The following is a 13,675-nucleotide window of genomic DNA, read 5'->3' on the forward strand; positions in this document are numbered from 1 at the left end:
TGTTGGCTTTGGGGATGACCAGAGAAATATACCTGCTGGAACGCGTGCTATGGGTGGGTGTTGCTATGGTGACCAGCGAGCTGAGATAAGGCAGTGCTTTACCTAGCAAAGACTTATAGATGACCTGGAGCCAGTGGGTCTGGCGACGGATATGTAGTGAGGGCCAGCCAACGAGAGCATACAGGTCGCAGTGGTGGGTAGTATATGAGGCTTTAGTGACAAAACGGATGGCACTGTGATAGACTACATCCAATTTGCTGAGTAGAGTGTCGGAGGCTATTTTGTAAATGACATCGCCGAAGTCGAGGATTGGTAGGATGGTCAGCTTTACAAGGGTATGTTTGGCAGCATGAGTGAAGGAGGCTTTGTTGTGAAATAGGAAGCCGATTCTAGATTTAATTTTGTATTGGAGATGCTTAATTAATGTGAGTCTGGAAGGAGAGTTTACAGTCTAACCAGACACCTAGTTATTTGTAGTTGTCCACATATTCTAAGTCAGAACCGTCCAGAGTAGTGATGCTAGTCGGGTAAACGGGTGCGGGCAGCGATCAGTTGAAGAGCATGCATTTAGTTTTACTAGCGTTTAAGAGCAGTTGGAGGCCACGGAAGGAGAGTTGTATGGCATTGAAACTCGTCTGGAGGTTTGTTAACACTGTGTCCAAAGAAGGGCCAGAAGTATACAGAAAGGTGTCGTCTGCGTAGAGGTGGATCAGAGAATCACCAGCAGCAAGAGCCACATCGTTGATGTATACAGAGAAAAGAGTTTGCTCGAAAATTGAACTCTGTGGCATCACCATAGAGACCACCAGAAATCCGGACAACAGGCCCTCCGATTTGACACACTGAACTCTATCTGAGAAGTAGTTGGTGAACCAGGCGAGGCAGGCATTTGAGAAACCAAGGCGGTTGAGTCTGTCGATAAGAATGTGGTGATTAACAGAGTTGAAAGCCTTGGCCAGGTCGATGAAGACGACTGCACTGTACTCTCTTTTATCGATGGCGGATATGATATCGTTTAGGACCTTGAGCGTGGCTGAGGTGCACCCATGACCTTCTCGGAAACCAGATTGCATAGTGGAGAAGGTATGGTGGGATTCGAAATGTTCGGTGATCTGTTTGTTAACTAGGCTTTCAAAGACTTTAGAAAGGCGGGGCAGGATGGATATAGGTCTGTAACAGTTTGGGTCTAGAGTGTCTCCCCCTTTGTTTTTGTCGCACTGCTTTGCTTTATCTTGGCCATGTCGCAGTTGTAAATGAGAACTTGTTCTCAACTGGCCTACCTGGTTAAATAAAGGTGAAATAAAAATAAATAAATACAATTTGAAGAGGGGAGGGGGGTGACTGTGGCAGCTTTCCAATCTTTGTTGTCTCAGTGGTGGAACAATTTTCTACCCCATTATTTGTGTGGCTATTTAGAAGTTTTTACTTGCAATGACTGTGATATGTGTTTGTTTTCCTACCTTAGTTGAATGCACTGACTAAGTCGCTTTTGATAAAAGTGTCTGCTAAATGACTCAAATGTGAATGTAATTCCAAATAGGTACCACCAGATGATGTAGATGAACCACTGCGCAGGGCCACTCACCAGGCTGTCTGTGTTGGCTGGCCAGTGCACCTCGTTGTGAACGCTGATACGGGACTGTCTTGTCTGCAGGGCGAAGGGGAAGCAGCTGACCTGCAGCACCAGCAGGTTCAAGGCCTCCAGGACCTCCTGGCAGTTTACCACCCTGTCAGCTATACCCTGAAGCTCCCCGTGGCACACCAAGCCGGACCGGGCACTACACAGCGAGGGGAAACAAAAATGAAGTTACTTTGGCGTAAGTAGTTCTGTCCTCTTCTATATTTATGACCAAAAATACGCCTCTGCTCTTTTCTGTCTTGTTCTGACTTGGCTTGGGCTGTTCTGTTCGTATTCAGTACACTATGTAGCCGAGGACAGACCCTCTAGCCATAGCAAAGTTTTCATCACTACATCTGTCAGAACCAAAAGTATCAGCAGCACAACTTCAAGTTTACTCAAATGTGTGTGTGCATGTGTGTGTGTGTGTGTGTGTGTGTGTGTGTGTGTGTGTGTTACCTGGTCAGGTCCACGTGGGAGTTGTCGTGGATGAGCACGAACAGGGTGTAGGGGTTCTGTTTGACTTTCCTCATGAAGGCCTCCATCTTGGCGTGGAAGTCTCCGTCTAGACGCACCACATACTGGTCTGACCTCTGGTGGGCTGAGGAAGCATCCTCTATACCCAGGTCCACTAGCACTCCTGTTGGAGACAAGCAGAAAGAGATTACTAAAAGTCCAACAATCATTACTAAGAAACCTCATAAAAGGCAGATATACTGTAATCCTGAGATGAGTCTCTTGTAGACGACCACCTAAAAATGTGATTTTTCAATCCATTGTTTTGCTAGTGCAGCCTTTAAATTCTAATTTGACCCTCTTCGCCCCTCATGAGTACCTGATTGTTGGATGCGATGAGCGGTCTGGTTCACCAGGATGTGAGACGGAGCAACCAGAACCAGGAAGTCCACCTTGCAGAAGCGGCCCAGGTCCAGACTCTGGCTGCCTGAGTCTGCTATGGAACACACCAGGGAGAGCAGGCTCCTGGCTACACTCAGCTGGGGAGAGTGGATCTGAAACATGTCACTCAGCAGCTCTGTTGGAGGAGGGGGGAGGAACATGCAGGTCAGCATACTGGAAACTTAGAGCTGAATATATACAGTAGATTATTATGATATCTATCCATCCATATTCTGATCCAGAAGCTTCATAGTGAGTCTCCAGCAGGAAGAGGAGGAGAAGACAGAGGAAGGGCCAGACAGAAGCCATGTCTCACCTGACTCGGAGGGAGGTACCATGGTGGCTGCCTCCTGGGACGGGATGTGGTTGGTGACATCGCCCTGGAATGGCTGGATGACCTGGCCCTTCCGTTGCCGCTGGATGTGTAGCAGCTGCTTGTCCAGGTTGTCCCCTGGAAACAACAACACAACAGGCCACCACCCGTCAGAGACAAAGACACTCACACACACAGCAGCTACATAAGCAAACCCTCCTCATCAAATATTGATGTGTCTGTCTGTGGCACAGTGTCCCGTTCCCATCCTGTGACTGCCAAACTGCCAGTTCAAGGTATTGCTAAACAAAGCAGTAGGGATGGGCCAGTGGGCATTAAGGAAGGTGAATATGCATCATTTGGAAAAGATACATAAACAGAATAATATGGGACCTAGATTGTGGTGTTGTTCTGTTTTCATATTGACACTAAAATAAACATTGTCCTTGAAACACAGTTCATTTTTCTTTGATTAATTGATTGATTCATTAAATGGACTACCTACATAATTACTTTTCCTCCAACAAAAAAATTTGAAAATAGAGTAGAAATGATCTTTGAGTTTTTTCCATTGATGTCCTGTCCCATGGCACTTACGATGCTCACCTAGTGATGTGGTTTTGAAGTTAGACTCCAGGACACTGACTTTTCCTGTTATGAGCTCGTAGCTGATCTCCTTCAGGAACTCATTGGTGGTGAGCATTCCCTCAGCTAGTGCTCTCGCCTGGTACTTCCCTGTAAGACACATACAGACAAGTGTGAAACAGTCTTACGGTCCTTTGCGCCGTAAGACTGTTTCAGCCCACAGAACTAATGCCTAGGCAGCTCTGGGAGCTGATGCAAGACTTCAGGTCTCAGGCAAGGTTCACCTACTATAATTACTTCCTTTGGCAATTTTTTCTAGAGTGGATAGTCAAGGGGCCGGAACATAATTACAAATAATTTTAAGACTGCAAATTGCCCTCAAGAAGCCCAACAGATGTAATATGTAAAACATAACTATTTCAAACCTTGTTACATTTATATACGATCACATACATATATCTCTTTATTATGGAAACAGATTTGCAAAATTAAAATCACTTGGAGCTGATTTGCTGGTGTCTTTCATGTCCAACAAATATATAAAAAATGTTATCTCAGAAAACTTGGGGGGGCCAAATCAAATCACCCGTTGGCCAAATTCGGACCGTGGACCACCATTGGGGAACACTGCTATAACTATACAGACACAACACATCTAGGTATTGTAGTGTAAAGACAGAATGAGAACACTCACCCAGGACAAGCACACAGAACTCGTTGCCGCTCATCTTGGAGCCAAAAACAATAACCACGTAGGTGGGCAGGCACTGTTGGTGGGGCGGCCCACTGCAGAGTGAGCGCAGGGACTCGGAGATGCCCTCCCCCAGGGAGTTTTGGGTGACTAGGACCTGAACCCTGCCCCCAGAGACGCTGGCCTCCAGGCGGGCTAGCCAGGGAAGCTGGGCCGGGGAGATGGAGGGACCTCCAGGACAAATCAACATGGCCTTCAGCACGATCTGCTCAAACACCTCCCTCAGAGGGATCTGCTCCGAACCTGGGGTGGCAGGAGGAGATATGAGGAAAGGAGAAGTGTAGAGAAGAGAAGTGAACAGAAGATAAAAAATAAATATATCAGTTTCCCATGTCTACTTGCTATTTGTTTTGCAGGGGATGGTGTTCTTATGCAGTGCTTAATTTGAGCTGGATCCTCCGGTACCTCTCTGTTTTGGACTGTTTTGTTCTGGAACCTATACCTCTCATGGCCTGAAAAATAATTTTCACTTTTAGCAATGTAAAAATTCTAATAAAAGTTGCCTCTTCATTAAATCCCCTGCCCCAATGTAATATGAAAAAAGTAGATATTCGAAGAGTTGATTCGGGTTGGGCCGGCTCATGGTTTGCGCAACATTGCAACCTATGTTTGAGACAAACGCGTGGCCATGGCTGTGTGAGAAGAACGCCTGTATCGCTCACAAAATTAGAATGACATTCACTTTCTATGATCCCTCTCTCTGCTCTGATAGACATGAGCCTGCAACTCTCATCTCTCCAGCGCAAAGGGTTCTGGAGCTGCAGCACCCCTGATGAATTGAAATAAATGAGCCAAAGTTATAGAATTACTGCTATCTGTTCAGAAATAAATGAAATTATTCAGAGTAGCCTACCAAGAAAAGGCCTATAATTTTGACACAGAGAATCAATAACTTCTTTTAAAAAATTACCTAGTTGTGGATTGTGTACATTCCAACAACAAGTCATAGCCTACAGATGGGAACCTTCTAAAAATAAACTTTTTTCCAATATTTCAAATATAATCGCAGGAAAACACAGGTTGGAATGTAAATGGTTCCTGCTGAAAAGACTCTAATCTGTCTGCTGTAGGCTAACAAAATATTTCATTTTACTAAGTAAAACAACAGAGATATGCTTTCAAGTGAAACTGGACTATAATTTCCTCCTCATATTGTAGCCTACAGTGTCTCCACACACCTAGGCTATTGATGGATTCAAGACAAGGTCATTTTTATCATATTCTCAGTTTGTCAGTGTCAAAGTAGCCTGTCAATTTGATAACTTGTGCAGTATTAAAGATTCCAGTTATGTAAAAGTATGCAGAATTGCATGAAATGCATTTATAAAAGTCCACATTTCTTCCGGACCGTAGGCACTAAAAATGTTCCCCATGTGTGCAACTTCTGCTCTACGCCTCTACGCAAATGCGATGATATGCATGCAATGCTTTATTAGCCTATAAAGGTGATTTTCTTTTCTCATGCGTTCCGGTACCTCAGAGCTCCCTAGGTCACCCCCCTCTCACCCTCACTTTTTGTTCCGGCACCTCCTGATTTACAAATGATGCACTGGTCTTATGTTTGTATAATGTGAACAAAATGTTTATCTCAAGGTCATGCTAGCTTTTTGGAACTGCCATTAAAGTGCATCAGTGACAGTAAGTGGAGCAGTGGCAGGGATTGAGCACTTTGAGTTACAATGGGGGAGGGGGATCCAACTACCTCATCGGTGTTACCCATAGAGGTACACTACATCACCAAAAGTATATGGACACCTGCTTGTCGAAAATTTTATTCAAAAATCATAGGCATTAAAATGGAGTTGGTCCCCCCTTTGCTGCTATAACAGCCTCCACTCTTCTGGGAAGGCTTTCCACTACATGCTGGAACATTGCTATGGGGACTTGCTTCCATTCAGCCACAAGAGCATTAGTGAGGTCGGGCACTGATGTTGGGCGATTAGGCCTTGCTCGCAGTCAGCATTCCAATTCATTCCAAAGTTGTTCAATGCGGTTGAGGTCAGGACTCTGTGCAGGTCAGTCAAGTTCTTCCACACCGATCTCGACAAACCATTTCTGTACAGACCTCGCTTTGTCCATGGGGACATTGTCATTCTGAAACAGGAAAGGGCCTTCTCCAAACTGTTGCCACAAAGTTGTTATCACAGAATCGTCTAGAATGTCATTGTATGCTGTAGCGTTAAGACTTCCCATCACTGGAACTAACAGGCCTAGCCCAAACCATGAAAAACAACCCCAGACCATTATTCCTCCTCCACCAAACTTTACATTTGGCACTATGCTTTTGGGCAGATAGCATTCTCCTGGCATACGCCAAATCCAGATTCATCTGTGGGACTGCCAGATGGTGAAGTGTGATTCATCACTCCACTGCTCCTGAGTCCAATGGCGGCGAGCTTTACACCACTCCAGCAGACGCATGGTGATCTCCGGGTTTTGTGCGGCTGCCATGCAAACCCATTTGATGAAGCTCCCGATGAACAGTTCTTGTGCAGACGTTGCTTCCGGAGGCAGTTTGGAACTCAGTAGTGAGTGTTACAACCGAGGACAGACGATTTTTACACGCTACGAAGTGGCCTACCACTTCGCGGCTGGGCCATTGTTGCTCCTAGACATTTCCACTTCACAATAACAGCACTTACAGTTGACTGGGGAAACTCTAGCAGGGTAGAAATTTGATGAACTGACTTGTTGAAAGGTGGCATCCTATAACGGTGCCACGTTGAAAGTCACTGAACTCTTCAGTAAGGCCATTCTACTGCCAATGTTGCCTATGGAGATTGCATGGCTGTGTGCTTGATGTTATACACTTGTCAGTAACGGATGTGGCTGAAATAGCCAAATCCACTAATTTGAAGGGGTGTCCATATACTTTTGTATATAAAGTTAGAAGACGGAACATTGTATCCGTCCCATTATTGCGTCTGTGAGAGCACGGGCGGCGCCATTGAGACCATTACCATTTTGAAGTAGTACATTTTCTTCTTTTACTACTTCTATGAGTTGGTAAACAAACTGAAAAGGTGCACACTGCCCCCTGTAATGTGTTGTTAGAACAGGTATGAAGCCAAGGTTGGCCATTTACTGCCACCTGCAGTTATGGAATATTTGCTCATGAGTATAATTAATTAGCTGATCCCTCCTGATGACCTGAATGGAATTATGTGATCGTTCCTTAACCAATAGGAAGACCCACCCAGTTGATTTCTTCAAAATGTTGAAAATCTTCAATGGTGCTGCCCATGCTAAGCCTGTCTTTTGGGCACTAGAGTCCTCTGTCATTCTCTATTGTGTTACCAAACTTAAAACAACCAGGCCTTGGCTGAGCTTAGCCTGTCAATCATTAGCCTCGATGTGTGATTCTAAATATTATATAAGCCTTGCATATCGAACAGGGTGTATACATGCATGTGCGTGCAAGTGTATGAGTGTTTTAAGACCTTTACCTAGCCTTGCAAGGTACTGCAGGGTGAGGAGGATTACGGTTTCCACACTGAGCAGTTGGCTACTGTTCAGTCCAAGACTGGACAAGGTCTTCTCAGTCAGCTGGTTGCCCTTATAGCAGCTCACTAGCAGGGGGCTCACCACAATGTCCCCCATGTTCCCGTAGAAGTATGGCAACGTACCGTGCCCTGCAAAACAAAACATCAGAGTCAATTCAATTCACTTACATTCAATTCAATTGCAGTCAGTCAAAGAATGGTGGTTTGTACCGATGAGGATGACGGGACGGACTCCTGAGGTGTTGAGCAGGTTGTTGGGGACGATGACAGTCTCTCCGGCAGTGACAGGTTGGGGCTGAAGGACCCCTGCTACAGGTGGCTGAGTAGTAGGCATGGCCAGTACAGAGCCTGATGGAAAAGACAGAGAGCTACATGTCAATACTGGGATTAGAATACAGCTAGACATCAGCTCAGCACCAACTCTCCTCCTTCAGAGATACCCTCCAGCAGACTTTCACTGAAAACCTTATCTAGCACAGCTAATTCTACTGAACTACTCACCAGGACCATGACGAGGTCAACCCACTCCAGGAGGAGAATCTACTGTAGATTTTTCAGATTGTTTCCATTATTTGAAGATAACCATGTCCAATGTTTGTAGGTGGAGTAGTCATACACATGGCTCTATACAGCCCTTTATCCTCTGGATATATACAGAATAAAACCAGGGAATATATGTCTCCTTTAAGTCATAGTGTCCTGGCTCTCCTAGCTTGGCAGACCTCTTTCAGTTTTAGCAATTCTCTGTTCATACTGTATCTGCACTAACCCGTCTGACCCGATCTCCATGGAGATGCTGAATGAATCACACTGACAACAGAGAATGTCTCAGAACTTGTGTCCTTCCTTCTCCCGAAAAGGGAGGTCAATGTACTAGTCAACATCACGCCCGCACACAGAGACAGAGACAGAGACAGAGAGAGAGAGAGGCTAAATTAATCTGTCCCTATGTAAATAAACAATAAAAATGATCAAAAGCTCTGTGCCAGACCTGGGGAGTAGACGATGGGTTGGATGGCGGCCACAGGGACGGCTGTAGGGGGGACTGGGACCAGGGGGATGGGGTGCCAACCGCGGTGGCGCTTCTTGGGCAACACAAGAGGAACATACGAATAGACTGCAGAATACCTACAATCTGGGTCCCCAGAACATTCACTGGGCTTCTACAATAGCAATCTATGAGTAAATGTACTATTCAGAACATAGAATCTACAAAGAGGAGCTAGTGCGGTTGAGTTACACTCAGTTGGGTTTAAAACAGCAACAAAGACAAGCCTCACAAAGGTTTGGGAGGAGAACATGGTGCTCACCAGGGCTGTCTCCTGGGTCCGAGGTTCTGTACCCCTGTCCTTGGGTTCCCAGAGACACCTGGGAGAGACTCAGTAAGGGGGGGCGGCCCTCTGCACCTAGTCCGCTAGTCGGACTGTTCACTCTCAGAACTGTGGGCACAGACAGACAGACAGACAGACAGACAGACAGACAGACAGACAGACAGACAGACAGACAGACAGACAGACAGACAGACAGACAGACAGACAGACAGACAGACAGACAGACAGACAGACAGACAGACAGACACACAGACACACAGACACACCCACATACACACAGACACACCCACATACACACAGACACACCATACATTGTTATGATGCATTTCACCACAGTTCATTTTCAGATGATTCGATGCTAAATCATTTACTTTCGTAAGATAACGTTTTGACAGTTTTTTGAGAGATGCCATACGTGAAATGCACATTTATCTTCCTCTGTTATAGGAAACAAATAGTAAAAAAATATAAGAGATACATGTGTTTGATGAACTGATGGGGCACTTACCAATCTCAGATTCACTGTGTGTGTATATACGCTAACACATTGATCAGTACAGTATGTGTAGCCCAGGCCTGTCAATCTCGCAACCTTGTAAACGAGCTAATGGATAGCCAGCCCTTAAAAAGTCATTACAGGGATTTTCTGCTCATTATTGATGAGGCCTGTGTGAGTACGACATCACTTCTGCTATGTGCCCTGGTCTGAGTAGGAGAATGAGCTGTTGCCTACAAACATGTTGGTTTACATGGCCAAGCATAGGCCAGATGGAGCTGTGGAGTGTAGATTATTCTACTGACTGGAGACACACACACACACACACACACACACTCACACATGCATGCACGAGGAATGTTCTGACCCTTAGAAATACCCAGACTAAAGCCTATTACACGTGAGGCAGTCTGCATAATATCACTGGATATTATTGCTGTATGATGTACCATGGTGTAAAACACTTTGAAGCTGACGTTGTGGGGGAAAGATGACTATGCGATGGAGATGTGATCACACATAGATTAACACAATGTCATCCAGAAACAGTGGTGGTAGAACTAGAGTAGAAAGAAGAGTTGAACCTATTGGTAGAGTCTCTGTCCCAGGGGTAGAGGCCAAAGGCTTGAGGAAGCTGCACTCTTGGGCCAGGTCCTGGGCTGAGAGGAACACAGAGGATGCAGAGGGAATTCTGGTAGATGGGGAGTCTGGAGGGCAATAAGAACACAGTGTGGGTGTTAGAATGGATCCTGTCAAGTGATGTTAACCAAAATGTCTCCCAACAACACTAACAAATCAACAATAATGACTCAATCCAGTTTTTCCATTACAACAAGTAGACTATAACTGTCCCCTTTAACCAAACAATGCTTTGTAAACAAACACAGACACTATTCACTCCAGCCAGATGTCATCTTGGTGAGAGGAGGGAGGGATGGGAGAAGAGGGCAGGGAGGGGAGAGGAGAGGGGGTGTTGTGTCAAACCTCTACCCTTCCCTGACAGAGGAGCAGGATGTAGCTCAGTAGGAGGCTAAAGTCAATGGAGCATATGAGCACAGCTGTCTAACATCAGGTTAGATCTTACACTGACTGAACACGAACTACCCTACAAACTGACCAGGCTCCACTGCCATGAGTGAAGGGTAACAGGAGGGTGTGTGTCCTACCTGACATGTAGAATGGTAAGAGGAGGGTGTTTGTGTCCTACCTGACAGGGAGAAGGGGGAACGGCTGTGTCTGTTGGTACCTCCATTCTCCTTGATGCTCAGGGAGGATGAGGAGTTGGGCTTGGAGGTGGATGCATGGCTAATGGAGAACTGACGTGTCTTACAGTCTGGGGAACAGGAGAAATATATATGCACTGCTCAAAAAAATAAAGGGAACACTTAAACAACACAATGTAACTCCAAGTCAATCACACTTCTGTGAAATCAAACTGTCCACTTAGGAAGCAACACTGATTGACAATACATTTCACATGCTGTTGTGCAAATGGAATAGACAAAAGGTGGAAATTATAGGCAATTAGCAAGACACCCCCAATAAAGGAGTGATTCTGCAGGTGGTGACCACAGACCACTTCTCAGTTCCTATGCTTCCTGGCTGATGTTTTGGTCACTTTTGAATGCTGGCGGTGCTTTCACTCTAGTGGTAGCATGAGACGGAGTCTACAACCCACACACGTGGCTCAGGTAGTGCAGCTCATCCAGGATGGCACATCAATGCGAGCTGTGGCAAGAAGGTTTGCTGTGTCTGTCAGCGTAGTGTCCAGAGCATGGAGGCGCTACCAGGAGACAGGCCAGTACATCAGGAGACGTGGAGGAGGCCGTAGGAGGGCAACAACCCAGCAGCAGGACCGCTACCTCCGCCTTTGTGCAAGGAGGAGCACTGCCAGAGCCCTGCAAAATGACCTCCAGCAGGCCACAAATGTGCATGTTGCCTATAATTTCCACCTGTTGTCTATTCCATTTGCACAACAGCATGTGAAATTTATTGTCAATCAGTGTTGCTTCCTAAGTCGACAGTTTGATTTCACAGAAGTGTGATTGACTTGGAGTTACATTGTGTTGTTTAAGTGTTCCCTTTATTTTTTTGAGCAGTGTATATTTTTAAATAGACCTGGAACCATTCTATCAGTGAATCAATAAATAATACAATAATGCTTCACTAGTCCTCAACTGGCAGCTTAATTAAATAGTACCCGCAAAACACCAGTCTCAACGTCAACAATGAAGAGGCGACTCAGGGATGCTGGCCTTCTAGGCAGAGTTGCAAAGAAAAAGCCACATCTCAGACTGGCCAAAAAAAGAAAAGATTAAGATGGCCAAAAGAACACAGACACTGGACATAGGAACACTGCCTAAAAGGCCAGCATCGCGGAGTCGCCTCTTCACTGTTGACATTGAGACTGGTGTTTTGTGGGTACTATTTAATGAAGCTGCCAGTTGAGGACTTGTGAGGCATCCGTTTCTCAAACTAGACAATCTAATGTACTTGTCCTCTTGCTCAGTTGTGCACCGGGGCCTCCCACTCCTCTTTCTATTCTGGTTAGAGCCAGTTTGAGCTGTTCTGTGAAAGGAGTAGTACACAGCGTTGTACGAGATCTTCAGTTTCTTGGCAATTTCTCGCATGGAATAGCCTTCATCTCTCAGAACAAAAATACTGACAAGTTTCAGAAGAAAGTTATTTGTTTCTGGCCATTTTGAGCCTGTAATCGAACCCACAAATGCTGATGCTCCAGATACCCAACTAGTCTAAAGAAAGACAGTTTTATTGCTTCTTTAATCAGAACAACAGTTTTCAGCTGTGCTATCATAATTGCAAAAGGGTTTTCTAATGATCAATTAGCCTTTTAAAATGATAAACTTGGATTAGCTAACACAACGTGCCATTGGAACACAGGAGTGAGGGTTGCTGATAATGGGCCTGTGTACGCCTATGTAGATATTCCATTAAAAATCTGCCGTTTCCAGCTACAATAGTCATTTACAACATTAACAATGTCTACACTGTATTTCTGATCAATTTGATGTTATTTTAATTGACAAAAAATGTGCTTTTCTTTAAAAAACAGGGAAATGTCTAAGTGAACCCAAACTTTTGAACAGTAGTGTATATATTGATGGGTCATAAAAAGATTACAGCCCCAGACCAATATCACATTTTAGTTCAAATGGGAGGGTTTGGCCGGCAGGGATATCCTTGTCTCATCACGCACTAGCGACTCCTGTGGCGGGCCGGGCGCAGTGCACGCTGACCAGGTCGCTAGGTGTACGGTGTTTCCTGAGACACATTGGTGCGGCTGGCTTCCGGGTTGGATGCGCGCTGTGTTAAGAAGCAGTGCGGCTTGGTTGGGTTGTGTTTCGGAGGACGCATGGCTCTCGACCTTCGTCTCTCCCGAGCCCGTACGGGAGTTGTAGCGATGAGATAAGACAGTAACTACTAACAATTGGATACCACGAAATTGGGGAGAAAAAGGAGGTAAAATAATAATAAATAATAAATAATAATAATAATAAATAAATAAATAATTACATGTAGTATGAAACATGATGTAATGTTGTATAACCACAGTGTTACTACACAGGTATAACAGCAATTTAATGTAAAGTGTTACAGAAAGTGTCTGAAATATGCAGATAGAGTCGGAGAGACATCTCACGTTGTATTATACATTTTTTATTGTAGATATGTAGTGATGTAATAATGATACACAATGTACTGTTTAATCTTTTGTTTTATGTGTAATACCAGTGCCTTAATGTGTTTAGACCCCAGGAAGAGTACCTGCTGCCTTGGCAACAGCTAATGGGGATCCCTAATAGATACAAATACAAATCTCACCTTTCCAGCAGATGAGGGGTCCTTTGCACAGAGCATCCTGACAGTTCTTCACCAGGTAGTATTTTAAGTTCTTCTGCTTCTTGGGCTGCGTGGCCAGCTTCAGGTTGATGTGGTTGGAGAACTCAGTAAAGTACCGGAACCCCTTCTCTCCACAGCCAACACAGTTCCCTGAAAACCCTGCACACACCAAACACAGAGACAGAGAACACGAGTTGGGAACTGTAGGTATTTACAGAATAAGTATGCATTATTTCAGATTATATGGATACATTATTGTCTTATGTCAAAATTGCTAAACCAAAACATTTTCAAAACAGCCCAAAATAAGCCATTCAATT

At 44.9% G+C, this 13,675-nt stretch overlaps 1 protein-coding gene across 1 annotated transcript in view; it reads right to left on the minus strand.

The window, feature by feature from the left end:
- The window catches only part of LOC139550554 (GREB1-like protein), a 56,345-nt gene that overhangs the window by 39,444 nt on the left and 3,226 nt on the right, over positions 1-13,675 (minus strand). The window contains exons 4-16 of the mRNA XM_071361509.1: positions 13,338-13,514; positions 10,702-10,827; positions 10,079-10,201; positions 8,978-9,106; positions 8,659-8,784; positions 7,878-8,015; positions 7,611-7,796; positions 4,108-4,407; positions 3,435-3,563; positions 2,832-2,966; positions 2,454-2,651; positions 2,078-2,258; positions 1,586-1,778 (exon numbers count right to left, since the gene is read on the minus strand). Of these exons, the coding sequence (XP_071217610.1) occupies positions 1,586-1,778; positions 2,078-2,258; positions 2,454-2,651; positions 2,832-2,966; positions 3,435-3,563; positions 4,108-4,407; positions 7,611-7,796; positions 7,878-8,015; positions 8,659-8,784; positions 8,978-9,106; positions 10,079-10,201; positions 10,702-10,827; positions 13,338-13,514 (2,141 nt within the window). The remainder of the gene's footprint in view (positions 1-1,585; positions 1,779-2,077; positions 2,259-2,453; positions 2,652-2,831; positions 2,967-3,434; positions 3,564-4,107; positions 4,408-7,610; positions 7,797-7,877; positions 8,016-8,658; positions 8,785-8,977; positions 9,107-10,078; positions 10,202-10,701; positions 10,828-13,337; positions 13,515-13,675) is intronic.

The sequence above is a fragment of the Salvelinus alpinus genome, chromosome 23 (genome assembly GCF_045679555.1).
Source record: "Salvelinus alpinus chromosome 23, SLU_Salpinus.1, whole genome shotgun sequence".
NCBI lineage: Eukaryota > Metazoa > Chordata > Actinopteri > Salmoniformes > Salmonidae > Salvelinus > Salvelinus alpinus.